Source organism: Nycticebus coucang, chromosome 13, assembly GCF_027406575.1.
Source record: "Nycticebus coucang isolate mNycCou1 chromosome 13, mNycCou1.pri, whole genome shotgun sequence".
NCBI classification, from domain to species: domain Eukaryota; kingdom Metazoa; phylum Chordata; class Mammalia; order Primates; family Lorisidae; genus Nycticebus; species Nycticebus coucang.
The window spans coordinates 92915541-92933392 of record NC_069792.1 but is presented as its reverse complement, the minus strand read 5'-3'; the positions used below and the strand labels follow the sequence as shown (position 1 = coordinate 92933392).

The 17852-nt window shown below is 38.7% G+C and overlaps 1 protein-coding gene across 2 annotated transcripts in view; it reads left to right on the top strand.

Moving 5' to 3' along the window:
- DNAAF11 (dynein axonemal assembly factor 11) overlaps nucleotides 1-17852 on the top strand; it is a 96261-nt gene that overhangs the window by 55372 nt on the left and 23037 nt on the right. For both annotated transcript variants that reach the window (XM_053558267.1, XM_053558266.1), the window contains 3 exons: nucleotides 739-804; nucleotides 4508-4577; nucleotides 5284-5379. In XM_053558267.1, coding sequence (XP_053414242.1) covers nucleotides 739-804; nucleotides 4508-4577; nucleotides 5284-5379 — 232 coding nt within the window. The remainder of the gene's footprint in view (nucleotides 1-738; nucleotides 805-4507; nucleotides 4578-5283; nucleotides 5380-17852) is intronic.

Genomic DNA, 17852 nt, shown 5'->3' with positions numbered 1-17852 from the left:
CACGAACTTTATGGACACCCTGCATAATAAGTGAAATGTTCAAGAAAATTGACCAGGTAATTCTGAATAGTGGGTTGCTAGTGTGGAAGGTGGACCTAGGACCCAGCCACAGGGTTCAGTCGAAAGACTTAGGGCCGTGAAATCCTGTCTATCCAGCGTCCTGCAGTCTCTTCCCCAGCCGTGCCAACCCCCACAAACCTCCATTGCTTTGTCTATAAAACAGAGGCAATAGACAATGAGAGGTCCCAGCCTTTCCCCAGGCGATGGAAAGGTCCACAGTGAAAGGAGAACAAAGATGGAAAAACCAAGGAAGGAGGACAGGACTGTATAAAACTTGCAGAATAGAATGCTGGGTAAAGCGGAGGCTAATACAACCTTTAAGTTCTCTATAAATAATTCTGATATTTTAGTTTGCTTCTAGCAAACACACGAAATGGAAAAGAAAACTTCAGCCACCAGATGTCTCTAGCTCTGCACCAAAGCTAATTTTTTGTATGTAATTTACCTTAAGACTCTCAGATTTAAACAACATAAGCATAACTATTTTATTAATATATTGTGCATTTCTTTTGAAATTTCAAAATTAACATCAAATTTTTATTATATAATTATCAAAATAAGTTTGTCATTGGAGATTATTATGTAATTATCATCAACTTTATTTTTGATTATGTGATGTGGTTATTTTACAGTATCCTAAAGACATCGTCTTTTTTTTCCCAAATGAATTATTCCTAGACTTGAATTCTCTTTGAAAGATGATGAAAAACATAACCAGATCATCTTGGACCTTGCTGTCTATAGGTAAAGACATTTTATTTACTGACATTTCTGCCTGTTTTCCTTTGCAGTAGCCATCTTTTGAGTTCTGAAACATTTTGAAATGGAATTTTATTTGTCATGTACTTAAATGAAGAGTTGATTTTTTTAAGACAGAACTTGCTATAATTTTTAAAAACATGAATATGAAAGGAAAAGTAAATAAACTCAAAATTGCTTGCCTATGAAGTCTGGAATGGCTAAGGCAGAGTTTAAATAATCCTCAGAGCCTGCTATTTTCTAGTGCTGGTACCATAAGGACCCCCCTGCTCTTTGCTGTTAAATTCCTCCCTGTTTTCCCAGTATGCTTTGCTGTACTAACAAGCATCACGTGGGCGGCTCCCTCCCTCAGTCCCATCTTAGAGACCTGGGGTGCACCAAGCAGCTGCTTTGCCACAGGCAGATGCTTCTTCCCTGCTGCTCTCTCACATCATGGAAGACTTCTCATCCTTTCTTTATTCTGGGGAGCCAGGGGGTCACAGCCATTCTGCTTGCTCCTCAGCACCACAGCTAGACCCTTCTCCCTCTCACCTTCCTGAAATGCCACTCACACCCTCAGCCTGTACCACTCTCTGCCTTTTGTTGTGGGAGTCACCTGAAAACACCAGCTCACTCTGCCTCATTCCAGGATTTCAGGTTCTGGCTCACTGTCCGAGATCCTTGTGGTGTGCTCTGTGTCCACTTGCGACATCTCAGGGACTGCGGGCTGAGCTTCCCTTTTCCTGTATCGCTCGTACCTGAGGTGTCCTGGAGGCTTGCTGCCTCACATCCTTCAGGCCTCTGTTCAGAAGTCACCTTACTGAAGAGGCCTCACAATCCAACAAAAACCAATTCCTACCTTTGCCCCAGAACTTCCTTCTATGTCTCCTCGCCTTTTCACAAAGTTTAAAATTTTGTGGTCAAGTCACTCTGTTCTGTTTGTTCCTCTCTGGGTATCTCTTGCATGAAAAATAGTGCCTGGCACCTGTGAGATGCTCAATCAGTACAAGAATGAATGAATGAATACTGATAGTGGGAGTGTGACATTTTCATGCATGAATTATAATAAAAGCTTTTCTCTTTTTAATGCCTTTTTGTGTGCTCTATTTAATCTCTCAGTTTCCCTGGGAGGTAGGGAGGATTGTTTTCCTGGAATTACCCACAGGAGGATAAATGTTCAGAGCATAAGTCTTGTCAAAGGAAACTGATTGGAGGACCCCGAATATAAACCCCGGGTTTTCCTCCAACTTTGCTTTTGTAACTGTTGTAAAATACACATAACTTAAAATTCATCATTTCAACTATTTCAAATTGTACAACTCAGTAATAAATTCACAGTGTTGTGCAACCCTTACCACTGTCTAGTTCCATAAAATGTTTATTATCCCCAGAGAGCCCTCATACTCAGTTGGCAGTCGCTTCCCTTTCTCCCTCCCACTGCAACCACTGACCTGCTCTCTGTCTCTGTAGACTTACCTGTTCTGGATACTTCACATAAATGAAATCAGAGAAAATGCAACCTTTGGTCTGGCTTCTTTCACTTCTGTAAGGTCTTCAAGGCTTATTCATGTTGTAGTGGGCATCACAATCCCCCTCCTTTATACGGCCAAATACTATTCCATTACATGACACACCAAATTTCATCGGACCATTCGCCTTCTAACGCTGAAACGCCTGAGTGGTTTCCACCGTGGCTCTTGTGAACTGGGGCCGGCCTCAGTGTGGGCCTTTCTAGTTCTTCTCTAGATAACTTCATGCTCTGTTCCTCCAGCTTCCCAAGTCCAAGCTCTCCTTTCTGTTTTTTGTTTGTTGATTCGTTTGGTTTTTAATTAAACATTCACCGTTTTATTCTTTTAAGCCTTTTCCATTTTTAGCCCTTGTTTCTGGAGTTTAATGAATCCATAACTCTTCAATTTCAGCTCTGTGGGCTGCTTCCTGTTCTATCCTCTGATGGGAACTTTCCTCATCCCACATTCACAAATTTTAAGGATAGTGATACTTCTCCTGTCTCTGTAGTAAAACTCTTCCATTCCCATGATACCATCTGAATGAATTATGCTAAAATTCCCTGTTGTTTCTATTGGCATATCAATGCATAAAGGAAAGGCCATTCATTCCTTCCTGTATACTTCTTGCCTTTATTCAGCAAATATCTGTAGAATACCTACAATGTGCCAGTTACTGGGGACTGTGAATGGCGTGTTCTAAAACCAGCCATGCTCTCCCCTCACCTTCCCCTATGGGGACAGATGTTAAATGGGCCTCTGATAAGCACTTATAGAGGAGAAGACCTGCCCAGGCAGCATCCTGAGCCCTCATCTGGCCTTCAGGGACAGGGAATAAGGGTGTGTGGGGTCTGTTAGTTGGTGGTATGAGGGTGGTCAGAGAGAGGTGGTGATGTGAGCAATGAAAATTGACGGTTGAGAAGTATTTTTCTTTGCAATGAAATGTCAGATTGTTCCTGGCAGAGATGGACCTTGCAACTAAGGACAGATGAACACTTTCGGAAACCTAAACCTGGAAGAGAATACGTGATCCATTAAAGTGGATATCACACGTGACACTGTAGAAAACTTTGTCTCTATTTTATTATTATAAAAATTTTTATTAAACAATGTATCATAATACTTCATTAATAATAACATTATGCATGTATATTCCCGGCAATTTTAGGGGATAGGAACTATTATTATCCTCATTTTACAGATGACAAAACTGAGGCTTAGCGGGTTAAGTATTGTGCTCCAGGTAAAAATGCAGGAGTGGGTGGAGATAGTTCTCCACATTTCTGTCACTCCCAAGCCTGTGCCCGTAACCCCCGCATGAGCTTATCTGCCTTCATATTTGTGACTTTTGAATCAGCATTGCCTTATCTACTGTTCACAACTAGTATTTGAAAATACAATAGAACCTCTGTAAGTTGACCACCCAAGGGACGGTAACAAACTGGTGAACATATGGAGGTGGTCAACACAAGGAACTAGGCCTATCGTACTGATCTGTACGTGGGGTGCATATCTAGTCTGTGGATATTGGTCAGCTGAAAGAGGTGGTCAATGTAGGGAGGTGATTAACTATGGAGGTTCTACTGTATGTAAAAATAATTATCTGGCTAAACTTCTGACTTTGACTAGTGATGTGAAATCTAAATTTTTATTTGTTCATGAGTTGAGGAGAGTAATTGCCACCTGATCTTGGAGTCATCACTGTCATAAATGGAAGGCTTTGCTTATTCATTAGAAGTCCTTCTAGGGGAGAAGCAGGCTAGGCTTCCAGGAGCGACAGCAGCAGGGCAGCTGCAGAACATCTGCAGGACATCGCGAGCCACCAAGGAAGAAGGCGCTGATGCTTTCAGGCCTCTAGCAGAGTAGATTCAGCATTCCTGGCTATTCAAGTCTTAGGGGCTTAAAATAAAATATTCATGAAAGAACATGGCAGGCTGTTTTTTGCAAACCTCTGGTGTTTTAGACCTCAGATATTTTTGGGTTAGGGGCAATCAATGCCAAATGTACTTGTGGGTCTAAAAATGAAATTGCTGATATGTTGAATTTCCTTCGGTCTGGCGATTAACTTGAGACAACGTTTAAAGACTTGTTTTGCATGAAAATTTTAAACTTCCTTCGCTTAAATGGTCATGTATGTGTGAATTTGTATTTGTACTGCTTTAAACATAATGTTGAAAATGGTAAGATTGTGTTTAACTTTGCAGGTACATGGATACCTCTTTAATTGATGTTGATGTACAGCCGACTTACGTGAGAGTCATGGTCAAAGGCAAGGTAATGTAGTGACACTGTAGGCTATTTCAATTTTAAAAGCTAACCCTTGAATTAAGTAAGCTATGTTGCCTTCATTCTTTTTTTACAGTATCATGAAAATAGAAAAAGAGAAACCCAACCAGAGTGCTGTTTTTTAGGCACATGGCTTTATTCCATGGAATGGTCTACAGTGAACATGGCTCTGGTCATTGTGTAGCCTGATTGAATTAATATGTTAAACCTGTGCCCATTGTGCTGTGCTTTTTTTCCAAGCTGATAACATGGGTGACAGCCTGTGTAGGTGATAGCCCATTCATGTAGTATACTTACTCTAAACTGTCAATGATTTCCTTCCTAGCAACTATAATTTTATCATTTTTGAAATAGTACTTTTGCTGATTCTGACGATTCATGTGAGTTAGCTTGAAGACTTGGGGACGATATATTGATGTTTTACAGTAAGTTTTATTTATAAATTACTTTTTATCCATAAGTGGACCCATGAGTGTTTCCTTGTTTATAATTGATGACTGTTAGACTATTTGTTAAAACTGGTAAAAATAGTTATGGATATTCAGGCATAGCTCATGTATTACTTTTTCCCTGACATCTAAACACATCTCTTAATTGAATGGCGTGTTCTGAATTTGTAATGAAAATAGCTTTTGCAGTAACCTTCTCTTGTAACGTGTCCTCAGTCTTGATGACACCTCCTGATTATTTTCAGCCATTTCAGCTTGTCCTGCCTGCAGAAGTCAAACCTGATAGCAGCTCTGCTAAAAGATCTCAGACAACAGGACATTTGGTTATTTGCATGCCCAAGGTAGGTAATGTCATTTGGCTTAATTTCAAGTCTGGATGTGTTGGTTCCTCAAGGAACTTGATCTGTCAAGACTGATGATGACTTCTGATCAAAGTGGAGAGAAGCAGAGAATCTACTTACACCAACTAAGGTAGAAGAACAAATGCTTATAGTAGTCGAAAGATAAGACAGGGTGTGGTTGGATCCTGAAGTGGCTTATTCTTCCTTAAGAGAATTTTAGGAAATTAAACTGGAAATAATTATGGCCAGGCATGGTGGCTCATACAGGTAATTCCAGCACTTTGAGAAGATCACTTGAGGCTAGGAGTTTGAGACCAGTCTAGGCAACATAGTGAGACCTCTTGTCTATGAAGTACATGAAAAATTATCTGGGTATGGTGATACATGCCTATAGTCCTAGCTACTCAGGAGGCTGAGGCAGGATTGCTTGAGCCTAGGAGTTCAAGATATGATCATGCTAACGCACTGCAGCCTGGGCAACAGAGTGAGACCCTGTCTCTAAATAATGATGATGATAATAACAATAATTTGTATATATAGAGTATCTGGATTCCTCATTATAGATCATATGATTGAGTTAGGACTTGGCTGTTTCCTATTAAGCTGCAGAAACACCAAACAAAACTGGTTTTTGCCATAATGAAACATTTTATTTCTTAAAACAATATAGGAGAAGGTAGGGAGGGCCCCAGGCAGGTAGGGACAGGGTCTTTCTGATATGTCAGCTTTGTCCTAACATTGGTTTCTTTCCATGAGATGTGCACATATAGTAATTTGGGCAACATTTTTTTGTTCTTACCTTGTGTGAAATAGAAAAAGAATCAGAGAAAGAGACACAGAGAGAGGATCTCTCCCTTCAGTATGGAATAAAATTCTTCTGCACCTGGCTTGGCACCATAGCTGGTTACGGTGCTGACTACATGCACTGAGGCTGGCGGGTTCAAACCCAGCCCAGGACAGCTGAACAACAATGACAACTGCAACAAAAAAATAGCCAGGCATTGTGGCGGGCACCTGTAGTCCTAGCTACTTGGAAGGCTGAGGCAAGAGAATCGCTAAGCCTGAGAGTTGAAGGTTAAGCTGTGACACCATGGTACTCTACCAAGGGTGACATAGTAAGACTGTGTCTCAAAAAAAAAAAAAAAAAAAATCTTCTGCACCAATTAGTCCAAATTAGTTAAAGAGCCCATCAAGTCATGACTAGCATAATCCTGAACAATTAAACCAATCTCTGGCCACAGGGATGATAGGACAGTTGGCCCTTTGTATCCCTGGGTTCAGCATCCATGGATTCATCCAATTAAGAATCAGAGAAGTGCCCATCGACCCATGAATAGAGTAATAAATTGTGCTATATGTATACCATGGAATACTATGCAGCATTAAAAAAAGATGGAGACTACCTCTTTTATGTTTACATGGATGGAACTGGAAAATATTCTTCTTAGCAAAATATCTCAGAAATGGAAAAAAAATATCCAATGTACTTAGTACTACTATGAAACAAATTTGTAATCACTCACACTTTCATATGAAAAATGAATCACAACTATAGCCCAGGACGAAGGAGAGAAGGGGTGGGAGATGTGAGGAGAGAGGGGTGGTTTGATAGAGGGAGGGTAAACAGGGGACCACACCTATGGAGCATATTGCAAGGTTACAGATCAAGTCTATCAAGTATAGAATGCAAATATCTTAACACAGTGGTTAGGTTAATGAGGGGAAATCTATGTTGATTAGTTGGATGTAAGCAATCCAATTTGTACAAAAAAATCAACCACATTGAATCCCACAAAGGCATAAATGTATTCATGATCTATGCATATATGATTTAATAAAAGGAAAAATAACAACAACAACAAAAGAGAAATATGTGTGATAGCTGGGTGCAGTGGCTCACGCCTGTAATCGCAGCACTTGGGAGGCCAAGGTAAGTGGATTGCCTGAGCTACCAGGTTCAAAACCAGCCTAAGCCAGAGCGAGACCCCGTCTCTAAAAAAATAGCCAGGCGTTGTGGCAGGTGCCTGTAGTCCCAGCTACTTGAGAGGTTGAGGCAGGAGGATTGTTTGAGCCCAAAGAATTTAAGATTGCTGTGCATTAAGATGCCATGGCCCTCTACCAAGGGTGACCAAGTAAAACTCTGTCTCAAAAAAAAAAAAAAAGAAAGAAAGAAATACGGAGGGGAAATTACAGTTGTACTTAACATGTGCAGCTTTTTCTTGTTATGATTACCTAAACAAGACAGTAGAAAAATTATTTACATAAGATTTACATTGTATTAGGCATTATAAGTAATGTAGAAATTATTTAACGTATACAGGAGGATGTATATAGTTGATGTCCAACTGTTGCACCATTTTATATCAGAGACGTGAGCATCAGTGGATGTTATCTGTGAGAGGTCAGAAGACCAGTCCCCCACAGATCCTGACAGACGACTATACTTGGATTAGTTTCTATTAATCACACTTCATCCTGTGAGCTAGAGGAGAGGTCAACTTTCCCCCAAATCACTCAGATTTCAAAGGGGAAGACTAGATAAACCAGTCAATATGGGTTTCTCTGTATGGGGGAATGTGGGTAGTAGTGTCTGCTACAAAAAGCATAAACTTGATTAACCAGTAAGATTTTCATAATGATTTAATAATCCTGCATTTTCTTATAGCCAATTTCCAGCAAATTGATGATAGATAACCAATTAATGTATTTTTACTCTGAGACAATAAAACAGCAAATGCAATTTGTTGTCAAGCAGTGAAATAACAAACACAACTATAAGAATCCATTGTCCTTGGTGACCACAACAAATTAAGGAGTGACTTCTGTAATAACTATGATATCCTATAGGGAAACCTAAGCAACAATAGAATTACTTTAGTGCTTTGATATAGATATTTGCATGACACTATGATCAGCAGCCTTTTTTTGTTGTTGAAGCTTCTAACTGAAAAGCCAAAGATTAAATAGGAGCTCTGCTATTTCCTAAAGGGAAATCAAGACGTATAATTTATGTACCTCTTGCAGGATACCAGATAATTAGTGAGGAAACCTCTACTGTCATTGCTTATGAGTCTTAGATTAATGTAACATTCTGCCTTCATTTCCCTTTATTTTTAATTTCAGGTTAATATGAGGGTACATACAATTAGGTTACGTTATTTACATTTCTATGGTAGAGTCCAAAGTCTGAGTTGGAATTGAATCTTTCACGCAGAAAGTATGCCATATACCCCTACATTGTCGCCGATAGGTGGGAACTTAGCCAGCCTTCTTCCCCCTTTCCCCTTTCTTAAATGTAAAATTATGTTTTTCTCTTGTGTGGGCCTGTAGTTGCTGATCTGCTAGTTTCAGGTTAGAGCTCAGTACATGGGATGCTTGCTTTTCCATTCTTAAGGTACTCTACTTAGGATAATGTTCTCCAAATCCATCCAGGTAAATACAAAAGATGCAAAGCCTCCATCTTTTTTATGACTAAATAACATTCCATGGCATACACACACTACTCCTTTTTCTTTTTGTATCTATTTAAACTTTTTACATAAAAAACACATGAAAACTTTAATAAATGTATTATTAAGGAAAAAGCATTTTAGAAGTGTTTGGTTGAAGATGAGATGATTTATGTGGACAGACTAGGAATAGTTCTACTCTTTCTTCATTAATAAACTATAATATTTTCCCTTGAGGGATACGTTTTTAAAGACTTTTAAACTACTATGTTAAAGTAACCTTGATGTATGAGTTCAATCTTAGATGCTGCTCAACATCCCCACCAAGTATGTGATATACAGTAGATCTTTGTAATACACAAATACACAACCGGTGGCATGAGGCTGGGATTCTGGTCTCCATTCACTGTCTTTATAGCTTCATTTGTCTCCCACGCTGCCTCCTGTACCGTTTTATCAGGATGGCTGTCTGGGCTGGACATGTTAAGTGGAGTAGTAGATGAACCAATACTCTGGCCATCTCATAAAGGTAGCATCAGGCAATGGAAGTCCATAAAAAATGGTGCACCTGTTGTATTGGGCACTTGCTATGTATGGAGCTTGCAGGACTGGAAGTTGATCTGGTGAGTCCCTGGGTGCATCCTGAGTGAACATGAGGGCCTAGCACTGCTGTAGACTTTATAGACACTATACACCTAGGCTACGTGAATTTATTTTTACGAAGATTTTTTCTTTAATAGTAAACTAACCTTAGCTAACCTTAACTTTTTTATTTTGTAAACATTTTTTAACTTTTGACTCTTTTGTAATAACACTTAGCTTAAAACACAAACATTGTAGAACTGTACCAAAATATTATTATATGCTTGTTCTGTAAGCTTTTTTCTATTTTTGATTTTTTCATTTTTTTATACTTCATTAAATACTAAGACACAAACACACGTATTAGCCTAGACCTACACAGAGTCAGGATGACCAGTGTCACTGTCTTCCATCTCCACATCTGGCCCGCTGGAAGGTCTTCAGGGGTAATAACACTTACGGAGCTGTTATATTCTATTTTTAATGAGTAGAAGGTACACACTCTGTAGATAAAATAACGATAAGAAGCTTGATGTCGTAGATACATAGTTACTCATTTTCATCACCAAGTATTATGTACTGTGCATAATTGTATATGCTGTACTCTTATGTGACTAGCAGTGCAGTAGATTCGTCTACAACGGCATAACCACAAATGCAGAGTCGTGTGTTGTGCTACAACATCGTGGCCACTATGGTTACTAGGCAATAGGAATTTTTCATCTCCATTATAATCTTACAGGACCTCCATCATATACACGGTCCCTTTCTTTTTTTTCTTTCTTTTATTTATTTATTTATTTATTTTTTATTGTTAAATCATAGCTGTGTACATTAGTGCAATCAAGGGGTACAATGTGCTAGTTTCATATACAATCTGAAATATTCTCATCAAACTGTTCAATGTAGCCTTCATGGCATTTTCTTAGTTATTGTATGTAGACATTTGTGTTCTGCCTTTAGTAAGTTTCGCCTGTACCCATTCTAAGATGCACCGTAGGTGTGGCCCCGCCCAATACCCTCCCTCCATTGTAACCTCCCCCCTCCCTTCCACTTCTTTGTCCCATTCCCCATAGTCTTGTGCTATAGTTGGGTTATAGCCTTCATGTGAAAGCTATAAATTAGCTTCATAGTTGGGCTGAGTACATTGGATACTTTTTCTTCCATTCCCGAGATACTTTGCTAAGAAGAATATGTTCCAGCTCCATCCATGTAAACATGAAAGAGTCTCCATCTTTCTTTAAGGCTGCATAATATTCCATGGTATACATGTACCACAATTTGCTAGTCCATTCGTGGGTTGATGGGCACTGGGGCTTCTTCCATGACTTAGCAATTATGAATTAGGCTGCAATAAACATTCTGGTACAGATGTCTTTGTTATATTCTGATTTTTGGTCTTCTGGGTATAAACCTAGTAAAGGAATTATAGGATCGAATGGCAGGTCTATTTTTAGGTCTCTAAGTATTCTCCAAACATCCTTCCAAAAGGAACATATTAGTGTCCATTCCCACCAGCAGTGTAGAAGTGTGCCCTTTCCTCCATATCCACGCCAACATCTCTGGTTTTGGGATTTTGTTATGTGGGCTACTCTTACTGGGGTTAGGTGATATCTCGAAGTAGTTTTGATTTGCATTTCTCTGATGATTAAGGATTATGAGCTTTTTTAAATGTGTCTGTAGATGGTGTGTCTGTCTTCTTTAGAGAAGTTTCTCTTCAAGTCCCTTGCCCACCCTGAGATGGGATCACGTGTTCTTTTCTTGCTAATTTGAGTTCTCTGTGGATTCTGGTTATTAGACCTTTATCGGAGGTATAACCTGCAAATATTTTCTCCCATTCTGAGGGCTGTCTGCTTGCTTTACTTACTATGTTCTTGGCTGTGCAGAAGCTTTTTAGTTGATCAGGTCCCAGTAATGTATTTTTGATACTGTTTCAATTGCCTGGGGAATCCTCCTCATAAAATATTCACCCAGGCCGATTGCTTCAAGAGTTTTCCCTGCACTTTCTTCAAGTATTTTTATAGTTTCATGTCTTAAGTTTAAATCTTTTATCCAGTGAGAGTCTAACTTAGTTAATGGTGAAAGGTGTGGGTCCAGTTTCAGTCTTCTACAGGTTGCCAGCCGGTTCACCCAGCACCATTTGTTAAATAGGGAATCTTTTCCCCACTGAATGTTTTTAATTGGCTTTTCAAAGATCAAATAACGGTAAGGAACTGGATTCATCTCTTGGTTCTCTATTCAGTTCCAGACATCTACTTCTCTGTTTTTGTGCCAGTACCATGCTGCTTTGATCACTATCGATTTATAGTATAGTCTCAGGTCTGGTAGCATGATTCCTCCTGCTGTGTTTTTATTGCTGAGTAATGTTTTGGCTATTCGGGTTTTTTTCTGATTCCATATAAAATGAAGTATTATTTTTTCAAGATCTTTAAAATATGAGAATGGAGCTTTAATAGGAATTGCATTAAAATTATATATTGCTTTGGGTAGTATAGACATTTTAACAATGTTGATTCTTCCCAGCCATGAGCATGGTATGTTTTTCCATTTGTTAACATCTTCAGCTATTTCTTTTCTTAAAGTTTCATAGTTGTCTTTGTAGAGATCTTTCACGTCCTTTGTTAGGTATACTCCCAAATATTTCGTCTTCTTTGGCACTACTGTGAAAGGAATAGAGTCCTTGACTGCTTTTTCAGCTTGGTTATTGTTGGTATATATAAAGGCTACAGATTTATGGGTGTTGATTTTGTAGCCTGAGACATTGCTGTATTCCTTGATCACTTCTAAAAGTTTTGTAGTAGAATCCCTAGTATTTTCCAGATATACAATCATATCATCTGCGAAGAGTGAAAGTTTGATCTCTTCTAACTCTATGTGGATCCCCTTGATTGCCTTTTCTTCCCTAATTGCAATGGCTAAAACTTCCATTACAATGTTAAAGAGCAATGGAGACAATGGGCAACCTTGCCTGGTTCCTGATCTAAGTGGACATGATTTCAATTTAACTCTATTCAGTATGATATTGGCTGTGGGTTTGCTGTAGATGGCCTCTATTAATGTTAATGCTTTAAATTGTCCTTTAAAGAGGCACAGGTTGGCTGACTGGATACAAAAACTCAAGCTAGATATCTGCTGCATACAAGAATCTCATCTTACATTAAAAGACAAATATAGACCGAAGGTGAAGGGATGGTCCTCTATACTCCAGGCAAATGGAAAGCAGAAAAAAATAGGCGTTGCAATCCTATTCGCAGATGCAATAGGCTTTAAACCAACTGAAATAGGGAAGGATAAGGACGGACACTTCATATTTCTTAAAGGTAATAGTCAATATGATGAGATTTCAATTATTAATATTTATGCACCCAACCAGAATGCACCTAAATTTATAAGAGAAACTCTAACAGACATGAGCAACTTGATTTCCTCCAGTTCCATAGTAGTTTGAGATTTTATAACCCCTTTGGCAGTGCTAGATAGATCCTCCAAAAAGAAGCTAAGCAAAGAAGTTTTAGATTTAAACTTAACCACTCAACATCTGGACATAACAGACATCTGCAGAATATTTCATCCCAACAAAACTGAATATACATTATTCTCATCAGCCCATGGAACATACTCCAAAATCGACCACATCCTAGGCCACAAATCTAACCTCAGCAAATTTAAAAAAATAGAAATTATTCCTTGCATCTTCTCAGACCATCATGGAATAAAAGTTGAACTCAACAACAACAGGAACCTGCATACCCATACAAAAACATGGAAGCTAAACAACCTTATGCTGAAGGATAGATGGGTTATAGACGAGATTAAGAAGGAAATCACCAAATTTTTGGAACAAAACAACAATGAAGACACGAATTATTAGAACCTCTGGGATACTGCAAAGGCAGTCCTAAGAGGGAAATTTATAGCACTGCAAGCCTTCCTCGAGAAAACGGAAAGAGAGGAAGTTAATAACTTAATGGGACATCTCAAGCAACTGGAGAAGGAAGAACATTCCAACCCCAAACCCAGCAGAAGAAAAGAAATAACCAAAATCAGAGCAGAATTAAATGAAATTGAAAACAAAAGAATTATAAAACAGATCAATAAATCCAAAAGTTGTTTTTTTTAAAAAGATCAATAAAATAGATAAACCTTTGGCCAACCTAACCAGGAAAAAAAGAGTAAAATCCCTAATTTCATCAGTCAGAAATGGTAACGATGAAATAACAACAGACCCCTCAGAAATTCAAAAAATCCTTAACAAATACTACAAGAAACTCTACTCTTAGAAATATGAAAATCTGAAAGAAATCGACCAATACCTGGAAGTACACCACCTACCAAGACTTAGCCAGAACGAAGTGGAGATGTTGAACAGGCCTATATCAAGTTCTGAAATAGCATCAACTATACAAAATCTCCCTAAAAAGAAAAGCCCAGGACCAGATGGCTTTACGTCAGAATTCTTCCAAACCTTTAAAGAAGAACTACTACCTATATCACTAAACCTCTTCCAAAATATAGAAAAAGAAGGAATATTACCTAACATTTTCTACGAAGCAAACATCACCTTGATCCCCAAACCAGGGAAAGATCCAACAAGAAAAGAAAATTGTAGAACAATATCACTAATGAATATTGATGCAAAAATACTCAATAAGATCCTAACGAACAGAATCCAACAACACATCAAAAAAATTATACACCATGACCAAGTGGGATTTATCAGGGTCTCAAGGCTGGTTCAATATACGTAAATCTATAAATGTAATTCAGCACATAAACAAACTAAAAAATACAGACCATATGATTCTCACAATTGACGCAGAAAAAGCTTTTGATAATATCCAGCATCCCTTCATGATCAGAACACTTAAGAAAATTGATATAGAAGGGACATTTCTTAAACTAATTATAGAGTACATGGTCCCTTCTTGATCAAACATCATTGCATGGCACATGACTGTATATGTGTACCGGGCCAAGTCACTTTTCCCATTTCATTCAGAGTTAAAGGTCAGGTCTGTTGGCAACCCATCTCCCCACACCTCTGTTATCACTCTGACATCATCCTCTTCCACTTCACTCTCTGTAGTCATTCTGGCCACATTTGCCTTCTGCTGTTTCACAAACTTGATAAGCACCTTTCTACCCCAGGACCTTTGCAGTTGCTGTTCCCTCTGCTGGAATGTCCTTCTCTATGAAGCACTCATAATTTGCTCTCTCATCTTTTTCATGTTTCTTTTTTTTTTTTTTTTTTTGTAGAGACAGAGTCTCACTTTATGGCCCTCGGTAGAGTGCCATGGCATCACACAGCTCACAGCAACCTCCAACTCCTGGGCGTAAGCGATTCTCTTGCCTCAGCCTCCCGAGTAGCTGGGACTACAGGCGGCCGCCACAACGCCCAGCTATTTTTTGGTTGCAGTTCAGCCAGGGCTGGGTTTGAACCCGCCACCCTCGGTTTCATGTTTCTTTTCAAGTGTCATTATGCCAGGGAGGCCTTTCCTGGATGCCCATATTTAAAAAACATCTCTTCCCCTACCCTAGCATTCTATATCCCCTATTCCTGCTCTGTTTTTCTTCATGGAACTTAATACGACTGACAGCATAAATATTTAAACATTTATTTCTTTTTCTACTTCCCCCAACAAGAATGTAAGCTTCATGAGACTAGGGATTTTTGTTTGTTCTTGAACAGAGCGTAGAAGAGAATAAGTGGGTGTTCCATAAATGAGTGAATACATCAAATGCATCCTTTTAATACATCTTCCTTAAATTATTCTTCCTCCAAAACATTGCCTAATTATTTTTCCATGTATATTATTCCAGGTTAACTTTAAAAGAGTCTATCAAATTCTGCCTCCAAAAAGACCATTGAAATTCTTGTTGTCATGGAATTAGAGGCAATGAAAAGATACAATTAAGAGAATGGGCTCTGGAGCCAGTGAACCTGAGTTAAACTCCAGTATTTCACTCAGCAGCTATGTGACCTTGGCAAATGATTGACCTATCTGTGACTCAGATCTCTTATCTATAAATTTATATGAACAACAACTGAGGCCTCACCAGATTGTTTTAAGGATTATGTAAGTTAATCTCAACAAAGCATCTGGAACAGCTCTTGGAACATACTACACACTACATTAATGTTTCTTGTTAATTGAAATTACTCAGTATTAGTAATTCATATTATTAAATAATTAACACTTCTACTTGGTAATAATTGTTTATAATAATTTAGGTCGCATTGAGTTTATAGATTGGACTAGGAATGAACTGATATATTTACATTATCAAAATTGGATATCAAATAATGTGTTTCTCCGTTATTACTTTTATTTGATGTTCCTCAGAGGGTTTTGGGGTTTTTTTGTAGTTTTCTCTCTATAGTTGCTGCACATTCTTTAAAGTTTATTTTAGTTACCATTTTGTGTGATTTTAGTTTCTATTTTGGGTGGGATTATTCCCTATCACATTTCCTAAGAGTTTATGCATGGCCTTCAGTCTTTTTATTTAAATATGTAATCAGACTAAGTTGTATGTACATAAATAATCTTTTCATCATCATCCTGGGGATATTTGGCATATGATCTCACCACAGTCCAACTTAACAAGATTTAACTGAAGTTTTGCATTCACTGGGACGCTTGTTGACTTGCGTCAAATCATTAAATTTAATTCCCATCTAGATTCTCAATTGACAAGCTACAGGAACACTCCAAGAATATGCTTCATGATTTCCTTTGGGTGTTCTTTCAGAATAATTAACTGAGGTTAAGGAATTTGCCATCTGAACTGAACAGCAAAATGTATTTACCACTTCAGTTGGTGAACATTCTTGCTTGATTTGCTTATACTGAGCCCAGGAGGTGAAGGTCACATATTAAGGTCAGTAAAACACATCACGCTTTTTTTAACAAATGGACTTAGACTCCCCACTCCTTATTATTTGGATTCTTGTTTCACAGTACTTTCTCTCTGCTCAAATGCACTTGTGACCTGCCTCACATAAACTCACTGTTATTCTCCCATCGTCAAGTGGATCTAATGGATTGTCAAGTAGGTCTGTGGTGAAATCTTCTAGGTTTCTCTGCTCCATTCACTCTTCCACTCTTTCATCTCTCATTCCTAAGCCTTCCAACAATGAAAAAAGAAGCTTTCAAAGATAAATTCCATATACTTCAACCAGCCTATCTGCTAACCTTCCTGCATTATATTCCTTTGCTTGGCCGGCCTTCCTCCTCGAGTCTGTGAATGAGCTGCCTGAGGTCTATACAAACCCTCTAGGTATGCACTGGTTACTGTCTCCACTCACCTTTGAAAGACCTTTTTTTCCCCTTTGTAAATTGTCTCCTCTCTGTACTGCTTCACTTAGTTTCACCTCTCTGGATCTTACCTTAGGAAACAGGCTGTCAGTTCACAATAGCAAAGATGTGGGATCAACTTGAGTGCCCAAGAGCTAGTGAGTGGATATGTCCGGACTGCATATAAAAATCCCCGATTTACCTTGATCCACTTTATTGAAAACCTCTTAAACCAGACATCAGTAGTTGCTATTTCGATTCTTTTTTCATAATCTCTAAAACCAACCTCAGTTAGGCCCTAGCTCCTCCCCAACCACCCTACACTGCAGCGTCTCTTTCTGAGGTCTCCATGTTACCAAATCAATGCCGATCCCCCTCGTACTTGGCCTTTCAGTATTTTTTTACACCTTTAATCAGTCCCTCTATTTTTAGACCCTTGGTCACTTGGCTTTAGCTACGCCACTTTGATTTAATTCTTTCCGTGTCACCAGATACTGTTCCTGGGATGCCCTTTGCCACTGGCGGCTTCATTGCTGGTTCTTTCTCACATTCAGGCTTCTGAAAGTTGGCATGTGCAATCATTCACTTCTGGGGCCCCTTCTCTTCTTTATTTATGCTCATCATCTGCCAATTACCAAGGAAGATGGACTACATATTTCAAAAACATCTTCATAGCCTCAGAACCTAATAAGATAGTGAACAGTTACTGTCCACTGATCCGGAAGGAATGGCTAAGAGGATAAATCATGCTTTCAGTGACCACCCAGGGGTGGGAAGGAAAAGTTAAGTCAGAGCCTGTCAAGGAAGGGACTCTAGTAAATCACTTGCATTTTGGGATGGTTATGCTGAAGGATTATAACCTAGAAATTAGATAAATAAGAAGTAGGCCAGTCCTCTTGCAGCCTGCTGTCACATTACCTAAACAGCCCCCAAATGGGGCCTTGAACTTGAGTGAAGGTAGTCTCAGATAAGTAGCACCCACAGTGCCAAGCAAAACCCAGTGAAAATCCTTTCCAGCAAGAGTTGGTATTATCCATGAACTCAAATTTTACATATGTGTGTGTGTGTATACATATATGTGTATATATAGGGTGCTAAAATATGTATACACATTTTAAGAAAGGAGGAACCTGTATTTTTTCAGCCT